This window comes from Mesoplodon bidens (assembly GCF_964165515.1).
Source record: "Mesoplodon bidens genome assembly, chromosome: X".
Taxonomy (NCBI): domain Eukaryota; kingdom Metazoa; phylum Chordata; class Mammalia; order Artiodactyla; family Ziphiidae; genus Mesoplodon; species Mesoplodon bidens.
In genome coordinates this window covers 478,587-493,473 of record NC_138163.1, presented here as the reverse complement: position 1 = coordinate 493,473, position 14,887 = coordinate 478,587, and the positions used below count along the sequence as shown (strand labels likewise).

Below are 14,887 nucleotides of genomic sequence, written 5' to 3'. Positions count from 1 at the left end.
GGACTTGCTTCAAAACCCAAAGATTTGTAATACACGTAACTAACGCACGGCTCACACCCAGAATAAATAAAGAACTCCTATAAATCAGTAAAAGGATAAACAATCGGATAGAAAAATGGGAAGACTGATGTGAGCAGGCATTTCATACAAGAGGAAACACAATGGCAGAGCTGAAAATACATGTACTGTATGAGTTTGCTGTAACTGCAGTAACAAAGCACCCTAAACTGATAGGGTTAAAACAACAAAAGATTTATTCTCTCACAATTCTGGAGGTCAGAAGTCCAAGGTCAAGGTAACGGGCAGCAGGGTTGGCTCCCTCTGGGGACTCTGAGGAGGGATCTGCCCCTCTCCTAGCTTCCAGTGGTGGCCAGCAGTCCTTGGTGTTCCTTGCCTTGAAGACACAAGTTCACTCCAATCTCTGCTTCGAGCTTCGTATGGCCTCTTCTCTGTGTCTCTGTGTCTCTTTTTCTCTTATAAGGACACCATTTGCTGGATTAGGGCTCGCTACTCCACTATGACCTCATCTTAACTAATTATACTCACAAAGATCCTTTTTCCAAATAAAGTCACATTCGGAGGTTCCAGGTGGACATGAATTTGCGGGGACACTATTCAACCCAGTACATACACTCTATGACCTGATATATATACCCATTGAAATGCACGTATACGTGCACCACATACGCAAGTATTGGCAGCACCACTAGCCGTGCTGGCTAAAGTGGGAAACCACTCAAATGTCTCTCAACACTAGAAGGGCTCAATGACTGGCAGAATATCTATCTAGGGGAATAGCAGTCATGTCACTGTTATGCAATGACTCACATTAACCTCCCAATTTTTTTTTAATGTTTATTTTGGCCATGCCGGGTCTTAGTTGCAGCACGCAGGATCTTCGTTGCAGCATGCAGACTTCTTAGTTGTTGCTTGTGGGATCTAGTTTCCCGACCAGGGATCAAACCCGGGCCCCCTGCACTGGGAACGCAGAGTCTTACCCACTGGGCCGCCAGGGAAGTCCCTAACCTCCCAATTTTGAGCACAGAATCTAGACACAAAATGTAATACTGAATAATTCCATTTATATAAAGTCCAAAAACAGACAAAACAAAATCCTCATATTGAGGGATGCCTGCTTATCTCATGCGATGGCCTGGATGTTTGTGTCCCCCCACAAATTCACTGAAACCTAATCCCCTAATGGTATTAGGAGGTGGGGCCTGTGGGAGGTGCTTAGGTCATGAGGTCATGGGGGTGAGGTCCTCATGATGGGATTAGTGCCCTTATAAAAGAAGCTCCAGAGAGTTCCCTCACCCCTTCCACCAGTGAGGATACAATAAGTCTGCAACCTGGAAGAGGGCCTTCCCCCACCCTGATGGTACCCTAATTTCTGACTTCCAGCCTCGGGAACTGTGAGCAATAAATTTCTGCTGTTTATAAACGCCACAGTCTGTGGTACTTTGTCATAGCATCCTGGACGGACTGACACAATTGGTAAAATTATAAAAACCAAAGAGATTACCACAAAAGTCAGGTTTGTGGTCACTTTGGTGGAAGGGAGAAGGAAGTGATGGGAGGGGGATGAGCGGATTTGGGGAGGTAGACATTTGAGTTCTTGACTTCGATGATGCCAAGGGAGTGTTTGCTCTGTTAAGTCATTGCGCTGTACACCTGGATTTTGCAACTTTTCTTTTTTTGGCCAGCGTAGGGGTGGGGGGCAAGGAGTGTGGGGGGAAGGCAAGCCTGGGAGGGCTGAGCGGTGGTCTGGGTGAGCAGGCTCAGGGTGTGGACTCCACCTTGCCTGGGGACACACTTCAGATGATGTGGGATGCAGGGGTGAGGCGGTGGCACCCTTCCCACCCCTTCACCTGTCTCACACCCAGCACAGTATGGAGTTCAGTGTTTCAGCAGCAATGTTCCAGTGCCTAGTCACTTGCTGTGCGGGTGTTGTAACACTCCCACAGGGCCCCTGGTGGTCTCCTGATCCCCGGATCCCAGCTACGGTGGGGTGCCCTGGAACCTGTCTCTTCCAGTGTGTCTCCTGCCTGGCAACGGGCAAGGAGGGGTGCTCCTAAGGGAAGGGGGAGACTGAATCACTGTGAACGACGGTGCCGTCTGCCACGGCCCCTGAGACATCTTGCGTTCGTAGGTCATGAAAAGCCTCCCGGCAAACAGGGATGGTAGGGAGCACTGGCATCTGCCAAGGGGAGAGTGAAACCATGGGTCGCGGAAGGCTCACCACCAGACTAGCAAGGATGGCACGATGCTACCCGCGTCCCCTGCGTAGGACTACGAGCAGGACGATGCCATTTCGTCAAGCTCAAGTACGAGCAGACTGAGCAGTAGACTGTTTAGGGGGACATACTGAAGTGGTCAACCTGTAAGAGAAAAAAAGAGAGAATGATAAACAGCAAATTCAGGGTAGCCATTACTTCTGGGTGTGGGGCAGGAAAAAGGGATTGGGGGAGACAGATTCTTGCCCAGGAACTGGCAGCGCTCTGTGAAGTCCGGGGTGGGTGATGAGGGCTCCTTTTATTGTATATTTCACATACAATAACGTATCATGTGTAACGTGTGTAAGACACAGGCCACACGTGTCTACGTAACGTAGCACACAGATATTACACATATTTTTGGATGTGTCCAATATTATATTAAAACAATTTAAGAAAACATGGAGGTGATGAGGGCCCAGAAGGGTTTTAATGAAGAAATGCTTTTACCCTAAAAATGAAGCACCGGACAGAAGGTGCTTGTGGGTGCTATCAACATTTAGTGAGTGACTCAGCTTAGATGTCACCTTGTGGTCAAAGCAGACTCAGGTGGTGCCCCTCTTTGCGCCTCCCTCCCAGCCCTGTGTCTCCCCCTTTTGAACATCCATCACCCTGGGTTGTGACCCACTATTCTGCATCTCCTCCAGATCAGATTGTGAACTTGAGGGGCAGGGTCCGAGTCTGACTCAGTGCCTGGCCCATAGCAACCGCTTCAGGAAGCCTTGAGGGTCACCACTCCAGGGACCTCCGGGAACTGAGGGAAGAAGAAAAGTAGCCACGGGACTTTCTCCCTTAAGGATCGTGAGCAAGAGACTGCTGGCCAGCAAGGTCACACTTTTTTTTTTTTTTTTTTTTGCGGTATGTGGGCCTCTCACTGTTGTGGCCTCTCCCATTGCGGAGCACAGGCTCCGGACGCACAGGCCCAGCGGCCATGGCTCACGGGCCCAGCCGCTCCGCGGCATATGGGATCTTCCCAGACCGGGGCACGAACCCGTTTCCCCTGCATCGGCAGGCGGACTCTCAACCACTGCGCCACCAGGGAAGCCCAGGTCACACTTTTGAGAAAGTCTTTGCCTTGAAACTTTATTTAAATGGTGCCCTTTGTGTTTCTAAGTCTGCCCATGGCCACTGGCTCTTCTTTTTTTTTAAAATATTTATTTATTTGGCTGCATCGGGTCTTAGCTGCGGCATGTGGGATCTTTAGTTGCAGCATGCGGGGTCTTTAGTTGTGGCCTGTGGGATCAAGTTCCCTGACCGGGGTCGAACCTGGGCCCCCTGCATTGGGAGCACAGAGCCTTAGCTACTGGACCACCACAGAAGTCCCATCGGCTCCTCTTGTCACCCTGTGTCACTGTTCTGATCCCTGGGGCCTGTGTCCCTTCCCTCGACAGCTTTCACTCTTGTGGCATCATTATAGAACTTTCCTCTCAAAACGTGTCCCTTGCCGGGTCTGTCCTGGGCCTGGAGGACTTTGACTTTACTGTGATGCCCCAATTGGGGGTCCTCATTTTTTCGCCCCCAGGTGCTGGGCTGAGCAAGATTTCTAGGACTTTGGTGAGTGATGGAATGACAGACCGAGGGGATGCAACTGACCCCCAGGGCAGCGAGTGAGAGCAAGAGCAAGCAAGGCCAGGGAAGAACTTGAGCACGAGGGGAGCTGGTTTCCCCACCCCCCGCTGGCTGCCCTGCCTTCAACCGCTTGCTACAGATGCTCCTGGGGTCCTTGCCCCACCATCACGCCAACCTGGTCGAACCTCAGTCCCGCACCAACACTGAGGCAGTGACCTCTGCATCTCTTGCCTTCCCTCTCTGCCCCTCCATCACCCTGGCCAGGCCCCCATCATCTTTCTCCCAGATGATGGCAACAGCGTCCTCCTGGTTTCTGCTGGCGCTCCCAGCCCTGTCATCTGCTCCCACAGCCAGACCCGCCTTTTCAAATACAAATCAGATCGGGGCACTAGGACTTCCAACCTCTCCCAGGGCTCTGGGGACACAGCAAGCTCCAGCACAAACCTCTCCCCTCAGCTGGCCCGGACATGGCCAGTTGGGGGCCCCACAAACAACCCAAACTTAACTGTCCACAACTGATCTCATCTCCCAGTCCCCAACTCAGAGACATCCAAGAGGCACCTTCAGCCACTATCCTCCCGGACCATGGCAAGCCCACCTCCTGTCTTCAGCTCAACTGCCACTGCCTTAGTCCAAGCCACATGTGTGACAAGCATGACTACAATCTCATAAGCAGTTTCTCAGACAAGTGCAGGTGATCAATGCTCTGTCACCTCCGCGGGGCTGGGTGGGAGTCACTGTGTACACGGTGCGGTGGCTCCCAGCATCTAGTCCCCCTTCTCGTGTGCCTTCCTGTGCTGCGTTGAGGGTTCTGCACGCAGACTGAATCCTGCCAAGGAGATGGTGTTTGAGGGGCAGGGGCGGCGGCAGCAGCAGTGGCGGGGCACAGTGTCCCAGTGTCTAGTCACAAGTGCCCACACCTTTGCAACTACAAATGGCGCTGCAATGGATCTCTTTGTATGTGCATCTTGTGCTTGGCTGAGTATTTCTGCTGAATGGATCCCTAAGAGGGAAACTGCTTGGTTAAAGGTCATACACATTTTAGTTTGTTAGATGCTGCCAAATTATCCTCCAAAAAAGTTCTACCAATTGATACTCTCACCACTGTGTAGGTAAGATTCTATTTCCTAACATCCTTGCCAGCAATGGGCCTGATCAAACTTTCATCTCTCTCTCTAATATATATATATATATATATTTAAATACATTTATTTATTTATTTATTTATCTTTGGCTGCGTTGGGCCTTTGTTGCTGCACGCGGGCTTTCTCTAGTTGTGGCGAGCGGGGGCTACTCTTCGTTGCGGTACGTGGGCTTCTCATTGTGGTGGTTTCTCTTGTTGTGGAGCACGGGCTCTAGGCGCATGGGCTTCAGTAGCTGTGGCACGTGGGCTCGGTAGTTGTGGCTTGTGGGCTCTAGAGCGCAGGCTCAGTAGTTGTGGCACATGGGCTTAGTTGCTCCGCGGCATGTAGGATCTTCCCGGACCAGGGCTCGAACCTGTGTCCCCTGCATTGGCAGGCGGATTCTTAACCACTGCGCCACCAGGGAAGTCCTTCCCTATATGTTTTATTATGAAAAATATCAAACATATAGTGTGTTAGTTTCTCAGGGCTGCCATAACAGATTACCACAAACTGGTAGGCTTAAACCAACAGAAATTTATTCTCTCCCAGTTCTGGAAGCTAGAAGTCCAAAGTCAACAGGGCTGTGCTCCCTCTGAAAGCTCTAGGGAAGAATCTTTCCTTGCCTCTTCCAGCTTCTGGTGGCTCCAGGAGTTCCTCAGTTGGCAGCTGCCAAAACTCTGTCTCCATCATCAATTGGCCTTCTTCCCTGTGTGTCTGTGTCTAAATTTCTCTCTTCTTATAAGGACAGTAGTCACTGGATTTAGGGCCCACCCTAATCCAGCATGACCTTATTTTGATCACATCTGCAAAGATCCTGTTTCCAAATAAAGTGATATTTACAAGTTCTAGATACACATGAATTTTAGGGGGATACTCTTCAACCCAGTACATGTACCAAGGTCAAAAAAAGCTTACAGGGCTTCCCTGGTGGCGCAGTGGTTGGGAGTCCGCCTGCCGATGCAGGGGACATGGGTTCGTGCTCCCGGTCCGGGAGGATCCCATATGCTGCCACGGAGTGGCTGGGCCTGTGAGCGGAGCTTGTGCGTCCGGAGTCGGTGCTCCGCAATGGGAGAGGCCACAGCAGTGAGAGGCCCGCGTACCGCAAAAAAATTAAAAAAAAAAAGAATTTATTAAAAAAAAAAAAAAAGCTTACAGTGAACACCCATATACTCACCTGCTAGATTTCAATGGTCACTAATATGAGAAATAAAAAATGGCACAGATGGGGACTTTCCTGGTGGTGCAGTGGGTAAGACTCCTTGCTCCCAATGCAGGGGGCCAGGTTTCGATCCCTGGTCAGGGAACTAGATCCCACATGCATGCCGCAACTAAGAGTTCACATGCCACAGCTAAGGAGCACGCCTGCTGCAACTAAGGCCTGGCACAACTAAATAACTAAATAAATATATATATATATATTTTTTGCGGTATGTGGGGCCTCTCATTGTTGTGGTCTCTCCCGTTGCGAAGCACAGGCTCCGGACGCGCAGGCTCAGCAGCCATGGCTCACGGGCCCAGCCGCTCCGCGGCATGTGGGATCTTCCCGGACTGGGGCACGAACCCGTGTCCCCTGCATCGGCAGGCGGACTCTCAACCACTGCGCCACCAGGGAAGCCCTAAATATATTTTTTAAATGGCACAGAAAAAGATGAAAGTCTCCCAATTTATTTGAGGTGGTGTCTCTCATCTTCTGACTCTAGCTGTCACTCTGTCTCTTTCCTCTCTTTAAGGCAAACTCCGAGAAAGGACAATCTATACCGTGTCTCCACTTCCTCACACTGACATCGCTCTCACCAAACTGGTGTTGCTAAGTACAAGAAAGTTTTCTGTCCTCATCTTACCTGCTTCCTGGCAGCAGTCGAGAATGACGTTGTTAACCATGGTGTGCTTGAAACTTCCCTGGGTTCTCCCCTCCTCTTTGATGCTCCTTCTCCGATCTCTCTTCTGGATCCTCCTCCTCCCTGCCTACAGTAAGTGCTGGTGTTCCTCTGGACGCTATCCTGGGCGTCCTCTTCTCTCCCTACCTGTATAAAGGAGGGTCCATCTGCAGGAAAAAGAAACCACTCTTGCTACTTTAAGCATTAAGAAGATTAAAACAGGGAAAGGGGAAGCTGTGCGTGTGGGAACAAGCGGAGCCCGCTCCGCCCCGTTCCTTCTGCAGGGTTGGAACCCGCGGCGTCCGCAGAGGGGCAGGAGGCTGTAGGAGCCGGCGGAGCTCGGTTCCGCCCCCTTTCTTACTTGGAGCGTGCGCGCCTGGAGACACGTACAGCCAACCAGTGAAAAGGAGAGGCTGTGAGTGGCATCCACTTCGTCCAATCACCTGAGGGTCTGGAAAGCGGTCTTGCTCCCGGGCCAATGGCGGCTCGAGGCGGAGCTCGGGCGGGGGCGACGGTCACCTGATCTGCGGCGGCCGCGGCGGGTCCAGGCAGTGGAGGCCGAGAGGTTTTCATGGCGGCGACCGCGGTGTATCGAGTGCGGGTGGGGATGCGGCGGGCCCCGGCGCTCTGGCAGATGCCATGGCTGCCGCTGGTGATGGTGGCGGCGGCGGCGGTGGCGTCGGAGCAGCAGGTGCCGCTGGTGCTGTGGTCGAGTGACCGGTGAGCGGGGCGGGCCGGGGCGGGCTGCGCTGCGCGCCGCGTCGGCTGAGGTGCCCTCGCCCGACTCCGGGGCTGTCCTTGGCGAGGGGCGGCGGGGCCCAGAGGGGTACTGTCCCTTGCTCGGCGGCTTCGTAGCGAGTGGGCTGGGTCTGAGTTCTGGGCCCCACGCATCAAGCTGGGAGCCCGTGGGTTTCCGATCTCAAGCCATGAGCCTCCGCTTGACAGCACCTTTTCTGTCCGCTGCCAGAGACCTCTGGGGTCCTGCGACCGACACCCACGAGGGCCATATCACCAGCGACATGCAGCTCTCTACCTACTTAGACCCCGCCCTGGAGCTGGGCCCCCGCAACGTGCTGCTTTTCCTTCAGGACAAGGTGCGCCTGCCACAGCCCTCTCTCCCTCGGTCATCAGGAGGCAGGCAGGCCCTCTTCCCCCCCCCCCAGGACACTGAGGCCCATTCCTCAAGGGAAGCTTCAGTGACCTTGTCCCAACTCTAGGGAGGTGTGGTTACTCCATTGGGAAGGCACGTAGGAGAACGTTCAGTGGGAATGGTGAGGGCCTTGAAATGGCACCCACCTGACTGGGGGAAATAAAGGGTCAGAGGCCAGATGCCTAGTGAGTGCCAGACCCTTATCTGATCTACTCTACATGGTGGGGATGATGAACCCTGTTTACAGATCAGAAGAGTGATGCCCAAGGATGGCAAATGACTTGCCCAAGGTCATACAGCTAATGGGTGGCAGAGTCGTGATTCTAACTGTAATCATCATAAGAGAGGGAATCGAAGAATGATCACTTACTGAGTGCTTCATTTGCACTATGCTGAGCTGATGTCATTATCTCGGTTTTACTGCCAAAGAAGGATTGGCTGAAGTTGTGTGGCTTGTGCAAGCCACAGCTGGTTCCAGCCTGAGTCTGTTGGACACCCCTCCACCCCAGGTTTGTGCTCATATCCAGCACACTGTTTACCCTCCCATCTGGGTCTTTCTGCTCCCAAAGCAGGCATGTAGACCACAAGAAGGTTCTAGGGCACTGTAGGATTGTCGTTTGGGAGGTTATCTAGCTTCTGCTTGTCTGTTCCTCATTGGTGGCCTGTATGGCTCATTCCCCTTTTGGTCTTGCTCTGTTGTTCTATGGGCAGGTGGTGGTGGCTGTGCTGGCCTGTAGTCTTTCCAGGAGGTGGTAAATAATGTAGTCAGACTGGAACTCAGTTCTAGTTCTACTACTTACTGGCCTTTGGACACGTGAAATACTCTGCAAATGCCCCTTCCCGCATCTGTAAAATGAAGACACCACTGACATCAGAGGGCTGTGAGGAACATTTCTCACAGTCCATGTAAAACATGTAGCTGGCATCCCCACCCTGTCTTATGGCATTCCTTCAATTCATTCATTTGTCAAATATGGACTACCTACTGTGTACCAGGTATTAAGTGTTGGGGACACAGCAGTGAGCAGAATAACCCAAGCCCCTACCCTGGAGAAGCTGACATTCTCGTGAGGGTGACAGGTAAATGCTAAGTTGGTGTATGATATAATGTCAGTTCTGTAGTCCTTAGAGAAGAAGGAAGCAGACTAAGGGGACAGAGCGACTGGCAATGCTGTTTAAGATAAGGGTGACCAGGCAAGCGCTCACTGTGGAGGTGATATATCTGAGCAGAGACCTAAGTGGAGGGAGGGATGGAGCTGTGTGGCTGGAGGGGAAGGGCATTCCTGACAGAGGTAACAGCAGGTGCAAAGGCCCTGGGCAAGGAGCGCTCCTGGTGAGCCCGTGGAAGAGCTGGTGTGGCTGGAGTATAGTGAGCGAGAGAAAGGGGTAGGAGATGGTCAGCCAAGGAACCAGGAGACAAGGGGGGAAGACATTGGTTGCAGTTCTAAATGTGGCAGGAAGCCTTCGGTGATTTCGAGCAGGGAGTGCCATGAGGACACAGCGGTGGTTCCTGGGCTTTCAGAATGAGAGCTTAGGTGGCCAGACAGGGTCAACATTCCTGCCCAGAAGGGAGAGGAGGCCGGGCAAGTATGTATACTAAACAGAATGAGGTTAGGGAAGCTGATTGTGATCTTCTCTGGGCCTAACTGGGAAGAGCCAGAGGAAGCTGGGAGTTGGGATGGAGGGGCAGAAGTTGAAGGACATCTCTACGTTGCAGAGGAAAAGGGAGGGGGTTGGGGTTACTGTGGTCCAGAGAGCTCAGAAGACTTCAGTGCTTTCCCCAGCATGTTCTGAGATCCTCACCTCTCTCTCCCCTTCCACCAAAACCAGGCAGGGAGGGCCACTTCTCCCCCTCCTTTGCAAATGGTTCCATCCAAACCAGACGGACGTGGCTCTACCTGTGGCAGCTGGCGCGCAGGCTCTCCTTGTCTCTGACTTCTGCCATGGGGGGCGTGCAGTCAGTGCTCCTGGCCACCCCCTGGCTCCTCCCACAGCTCCCCTCTTCCCTCCGCGGCTCCTCCCATCTGCTTGCGGAGGGGGGGGGGCGGCTGACTCTTACTCCCGAGGTTACTGTGAATCAGCTGCCCACAGACTTCCTTCCAACCCCGTGACCACCTTCCTTGTTCCCTCACCCTGCCGAGAGGGTGCTGGAGAAAAGAACCTTCCACTGCCCCACCCCACCCCTAAAATGCACCGTCGCTCACTCCTTGGACCAGATCAAATTTGACTCTAAGTGAGATTCTGCTGGCCGTGCCAATGCACAGGGAAGGTGTCTGCCCCCTGCCCTGGCCCTGGCCCAGCGTTCTGAGACCGTCTCCCTGCTCCCCTACTAGCTGAGCATCGAGGACTTCACAGCGTATGGTGGCGTGTTTGGAAACAAGCAGGACAGTGCCTTCTCTAACCTGGAGGTAAGGGTCCTCTCCCAGCTGCAGGCCCTGGAGGCCATCCTGTGCCCCCTCTCCCAGCACAGCAAGAACTGCCCTCAGGAGCCAGAGACGCTGGCTGAAGGTAGAAAGGCCTTAGTGTCAGGGCCAGGGGTGTGGGGTGTTTTCTTTGTCACCTGGAATGAGAGCCGGTGTGGGTGTGGGTGTGGCTTTCCAGAGAGGTCTGGGAGGCTGGCCCGGGTCCACTGGCCCCTTGCTAACTCATCCTCTCGCCTGCCCCTCCGTCTCCAGAATGCCCTGGACCTGGCCCCCTCCTCTCTGGTGCTTCCTGCCGTCGACTGGTATGCGGTCAGCACTCTGACCACTTACCTGCAGGAGAAGCTCGGGGCCAGCCCCCTGAACGTGGACTTGGCCACCCTTCGGGAGCTGAAGCTCAACGCCAGCCTCCCGGCCCTGCTGCTCATCCGCCTGCCCTACACAGCCAGGTACGGCCCGGCCTCTAGCCTCAGGGCCTAGGCTCCGGTGGCGCAGCTCAGCCAAGGAGAACGGTCCTCCCGTTAGCAACTTGAGGCCCTCCCAGAAGGTGCCTGTGTGGCCAGAAGAGGCGGGAAGGACCTCAGCCTGTCGGGCCTCCTGAGACAAGGCAGACGTGGGCCTTGCTGGCGGGGAGCCGGCCCACCTAGCAGGGACCATACATGGAGCAGGTGGCAGGGACTTGAGCCGGACTCCGAAGCTGGGGGAGGAGGGCCGGGGGATTCCAGGCAGGGCTGTGAGGTGAGCAAAGGTACCGGTGGTGGGAGTGAGCCCCCAGCTCGAGCGTGGTAGGTGGCAGGGCTACCAGGCAAGGACGGCGGCCCAGGGCCGCGGAGGCCATTTGGATTTGGGCATCTCTAATGTTCTGTCTCTTCCCCAGCTCGGGTCTGATGGCGCCGAAGGAAGTGCTCACAGGCAATGGTGAGTGGGGTCGGGGCGGTGCACGGTTTCTGTCCTCATCCCACCCTTGGCCGCAAGGAGCTGGCCCGCACTCCTCAGCCCCTCTGCCCTCCCAGGGTGGCCCCCCTGCTTCCTGGCAGCAACTGGCCAGCTGAGCAGGGCCCCGCCGGTCCCCAGGCCTTGGCCCTCTCTGGCTGGGCCCAGCCTGGCAGAGCTGTTGGATGTCCAGGGGCCTCCTGCATGCAGCCTGGAGCCAGTTTCCACTCAGGCGGCCTGAATCCTAGGGTTTGGGCTTGAATATACCAGCAACATTTCAAAAAACAGTTCCAAGGACTGGTCTTCCTTTGGCTGTAAAGGAAAGTCATTCCTCCTGGCAAGGTCACTGGACACTTTCCACGGGTAGAGTTGGAGTTTTCTGTGTCTGTCTTTCCCTCTTCCACTGAGTTAGGATGTGGCATTAGGGACTCAGTGACTGGGTCCACGGTGGCCGGGGGGAGGCCAGGGCTGGGGGGGTGATGAGAAGCGTCTGCTGGAAACAGCGAACACTAGTGAAGGTTGCTGGGACCCGGCTCTGCGAGGGTGTCAGCGTTCCACCAGAGGACGTGCCGGTTGCCGGCGTATGCAGACTGCACAGGGCAGACATCCGGTGCTCCCCACCTCAGCATGGTGATCCCACTGAGCACCACCCAGAGAAGGCTCCGGGAGGGGGCATGGAAGGGCTCAGCCTTGCCCCTGCCGGGCGACAGTCAGACGGGTTCTCGGGCAGTGGGAAGCGTGGCCGTGAGTGGCTGCCTGTGACTTGCTTCTCTGCTCTCCGCGTTGCTCCTCAGATGAGGTCATCGGGCAGGTGCTGAGCATGCTCAAGTCAGAGGACGTTCCGTACACGGCGGCCCTCACGGCAGTCCACCCTCCTAGGGTACGTGCCCTTGCCCGGGGCTCCGGGAGGTGTGGCTGGGGGCCTGGAGGGGGGCCGGCTTCTCCTCTGGGCAGATGTCGGGGTGGGGGGCGTGGATGAGCCGTGAAGTCCTGCTTCCTCCTTCCAGGCGGCCGCTGCCCATCTCACCCCAACAGCCTTACTAGCTGGCGTATTCGGACAATAAGTCCAAGTGTTCCTAAGGTGCAGAGACGAGAAACATCACAGAGGCTTAGGGGCCACCAGGGGAAGGCTTCGCAAAGGAAGCTTTGAGTATGAGCGTGACTGGTGGGACTTGAGATGGTGGAGAGACTGTGCAGCGGGGACCGCGAGGCAGGCCGCTCGGTTCGGGGCCTGCTGAGAGAGCCAGGGCTGTTGAGAGAAGGCTTGTGGGCTCTTTCTGCAGGTGGCCCGCGATGTAGCCTTGGTGGCTGGGGGTCTGGGTCGCCAGCTGCTGCAAAGACAGTCGGCATCGCCTATGAGCTTTTCCCCTGTGAGTTACAACGACACTGCCCCCCGGATCCTCTTCTGGGCCCAAAACTTCTCGGTGGCATATAGGGACCACTGGAAGGACCTGACCTCCCTCACCTTTGGGGATCAAGACCACCTCAACCTGACCGGCTCCTTCTGGAACGACTCCGTTGCCAGGTAAGGGTGAAGTACATGCCACTGAGGGGGTATGTGTTGGGGGCTGTTCACTGTGGGGATGCAGGTGGCATTGTGGCGGGGGGAGGCTGGCGGAGGGCTCCTGAGTGGGCGTTGTTCAGAGTTCTGCCTCCTCACGCCTTCTCGTCCTTGGCCCGACCTTGGTGGTTAACACCTTGGATCCTGCTGCTTCCCCCTTGGGCAGCCTCAGCAATCCCAAGGGGGAGCTGAAGGGGGTGGCCGTGGGTTCAGGGGAACCAGAGGGAGGAGCTCTCAGCTGGAGGTGGGGAACCTGTGTGCTGGCTGGTTCCTGACTTAGGGTGTGATGGGGCCTCAGTTTTCCTATCTGTCAAGTGGGGGCAGTGCCTCTTCAGGTGGCTGTGAGGACCCCGTACAGCTTAGGTAGAAGGATACCTGAGGAACTTGCTCTAAGATGTTCAAGGCCATCCCAGAATGTGAAAACTCACCTCTTCCTCTGACTCCGCAGGCTTGCACTGACCTACGAACAGCTCTTTGGTACCACAGTGACATTCAGGTGAGTCCGAGAGGCAGGTGCAGGTGGGCTCGTGCGGCTCTGGCCTCTCCAGATGCCTGACACCTCCACGGCCTCCCCCAGGTTCATCCTGGCTAACCGCTTCTACCCGGTGTCCGCCCGACACTGGTTTACCCTGGAGCGCCTTGAAATCCACAGCAACGGCTCCGTCGCCTACTTCAATGCCTCCCAGGTCACGGGGCCCAGCATCTATTCCTTCCACTGCGAGTACGTCAGCAGTCTGAACAAGAATGGCAACCTCCTCGTGCCCGGCACACAGCCCTCTCTCTGGCAGATGACTTTTCAGGACTTCCAGGTAGGAAGGGGGAGGGACCGCGCCTGGAGGTGGGGAGCCCAGGTTGGAGGTAGCCCAGTACTGGGAGGGGCTGGGGGAGCAGAGGCCTGAAGAGTCTCAGTGTCCTTTGGGTTAGGGTTAGGGCTTGGGAATGTAGTTGAGAGTCCTGTCCCCTTGGTGCTCCCACGCCCTTACTGGGCCTCCCTGTGTGGGGCCACTCGGTGCTTTCTGTCCCCCAGATCCAGGCCTTCAACGTGACGGGGGAGCAGTTCTCCTACGCCAGTGACTGTGCAGGCTTCTTCTCCCCGGGCATCTGGATGGGGCTGCTCACCTCCCTGTTCATGCTCTTCATCTTCACCTACGGCCTGCACATGATCCTCAGTCTCAAGACCATGGACCGCTTTGACGACCACAAGGGCCCCACCATAGCTTTGACCCAGATCGTGTGACCCTGCGTCTGTGGGGGGTTGAGGGCGTGCTGGTGTCCAGGTCGTCGCGTTCCCACCAGAGGCATGCTGGACAGGAGGGCTTCCCTTCTTCCTACGGTAGCATGACTCCTGGCTCCCCTTAGCCTGTCTGGCTCTCTGTTCAACCTGCTGAGGGTCTTCCCTGGGCTGCCCACTCCCCATCTCTGTCACCAAGGTGTATGTATTCTGCGTAGATAGTAGGCAAATTTCCCAGGCTTGGTCATTGTGAAGGAAGGGGCCGTGAGTTCTAGGGCCCGTCCTCCTACCCCTTTCTCCTTATTTATTCTGATTTCTCCACCTTCGCCCCTTGCTGTTTATAAGTGCTTTAGTGTAGCCAGTGCTCCCTCCCCAGGCTCTATGGGGCTCCTTGTAGCAGCCAGGAGCTGGAAGTTCCCTGAGTTTGGGGGGTGTGGAATTACTATTTGACTGTCTGTCCTGCTTGGCTGGTGTTATTGTTTTTTGGTGATGTTGTGCTAGGGATAAGCAGTGCACTGGGTTTTTTTTTTTTTTTTTGGCCTGAGAAGGAAGGGACCTCCATGGCAGGGGGGCTGGGTGTGATCACTGGGTGCCTGGCAGGAGCCTGGGGTGCTCGTGGTTTCCTTCCTAATAAAGACGGGTCGCCATGCTTGGGCCTCTTGTTACTCATTTCTGCGCTGGGCACAAGGGAGGATGCGCTTGGCTGAGGGCTGCCGGAAGAGGCGTGCGAATGTACCCGTAGCCTAGCG

General features: G+C 55.3%; 1 protein-coding gene and 1 long non-coding RNA gene across 2 annotated transcripts; one reads left to right on the top strand and one right to left on the bottom strand.

Annotated features, from left to right (window-relative positions):
* Positions 1-1,065: 1,065 nt before the first annotated feature.
* LOC308608727 lies at positions 1,066-6,154 on the bottom strand. Its single transcript, XR_014014224.1, has 2 exons — positions 5,882-6,154; positions 1,066-2,378 (listed from the first exon to the last, which is right to left on the bottom strand). It is a non-coding gene; the product is annotated as an uncharacterized lncRNA (long non-coding RNA).
* Positions 6,155-7,363: 1,209 nt separating this feature from the next.
* ATP6AP1 (ATPase H+ transporting accessory protein 1) lies at positions 7,364-14,787 on the top strand. The gene is made up of 10 exons (XM_081221563.1): positions 7,364-7,563; positions 7,811-7,937; positions 10,327-10,401; positions 10,669-10,862; positions 11,291-11,331; positions 12,141-12,226; positions 12,630-12,871; positions 13,356-13,403; positions 13,485-13,716; positions 13,935-14,787. The coding sequence occupies exons 1-10, from the start codon at positions 7,415-7,417 to the stop codon at positions 14,142-14,144; spliced, it is 1,404 nt and encodes a 467-aa protein (XP_081077689.1). The 5' UTR covers positions 7,364-7,414; the 3' UTR covers positions 14,145-14,787.
* Positions 14,788-14,887: the final 100 nt, after the last annotated feature.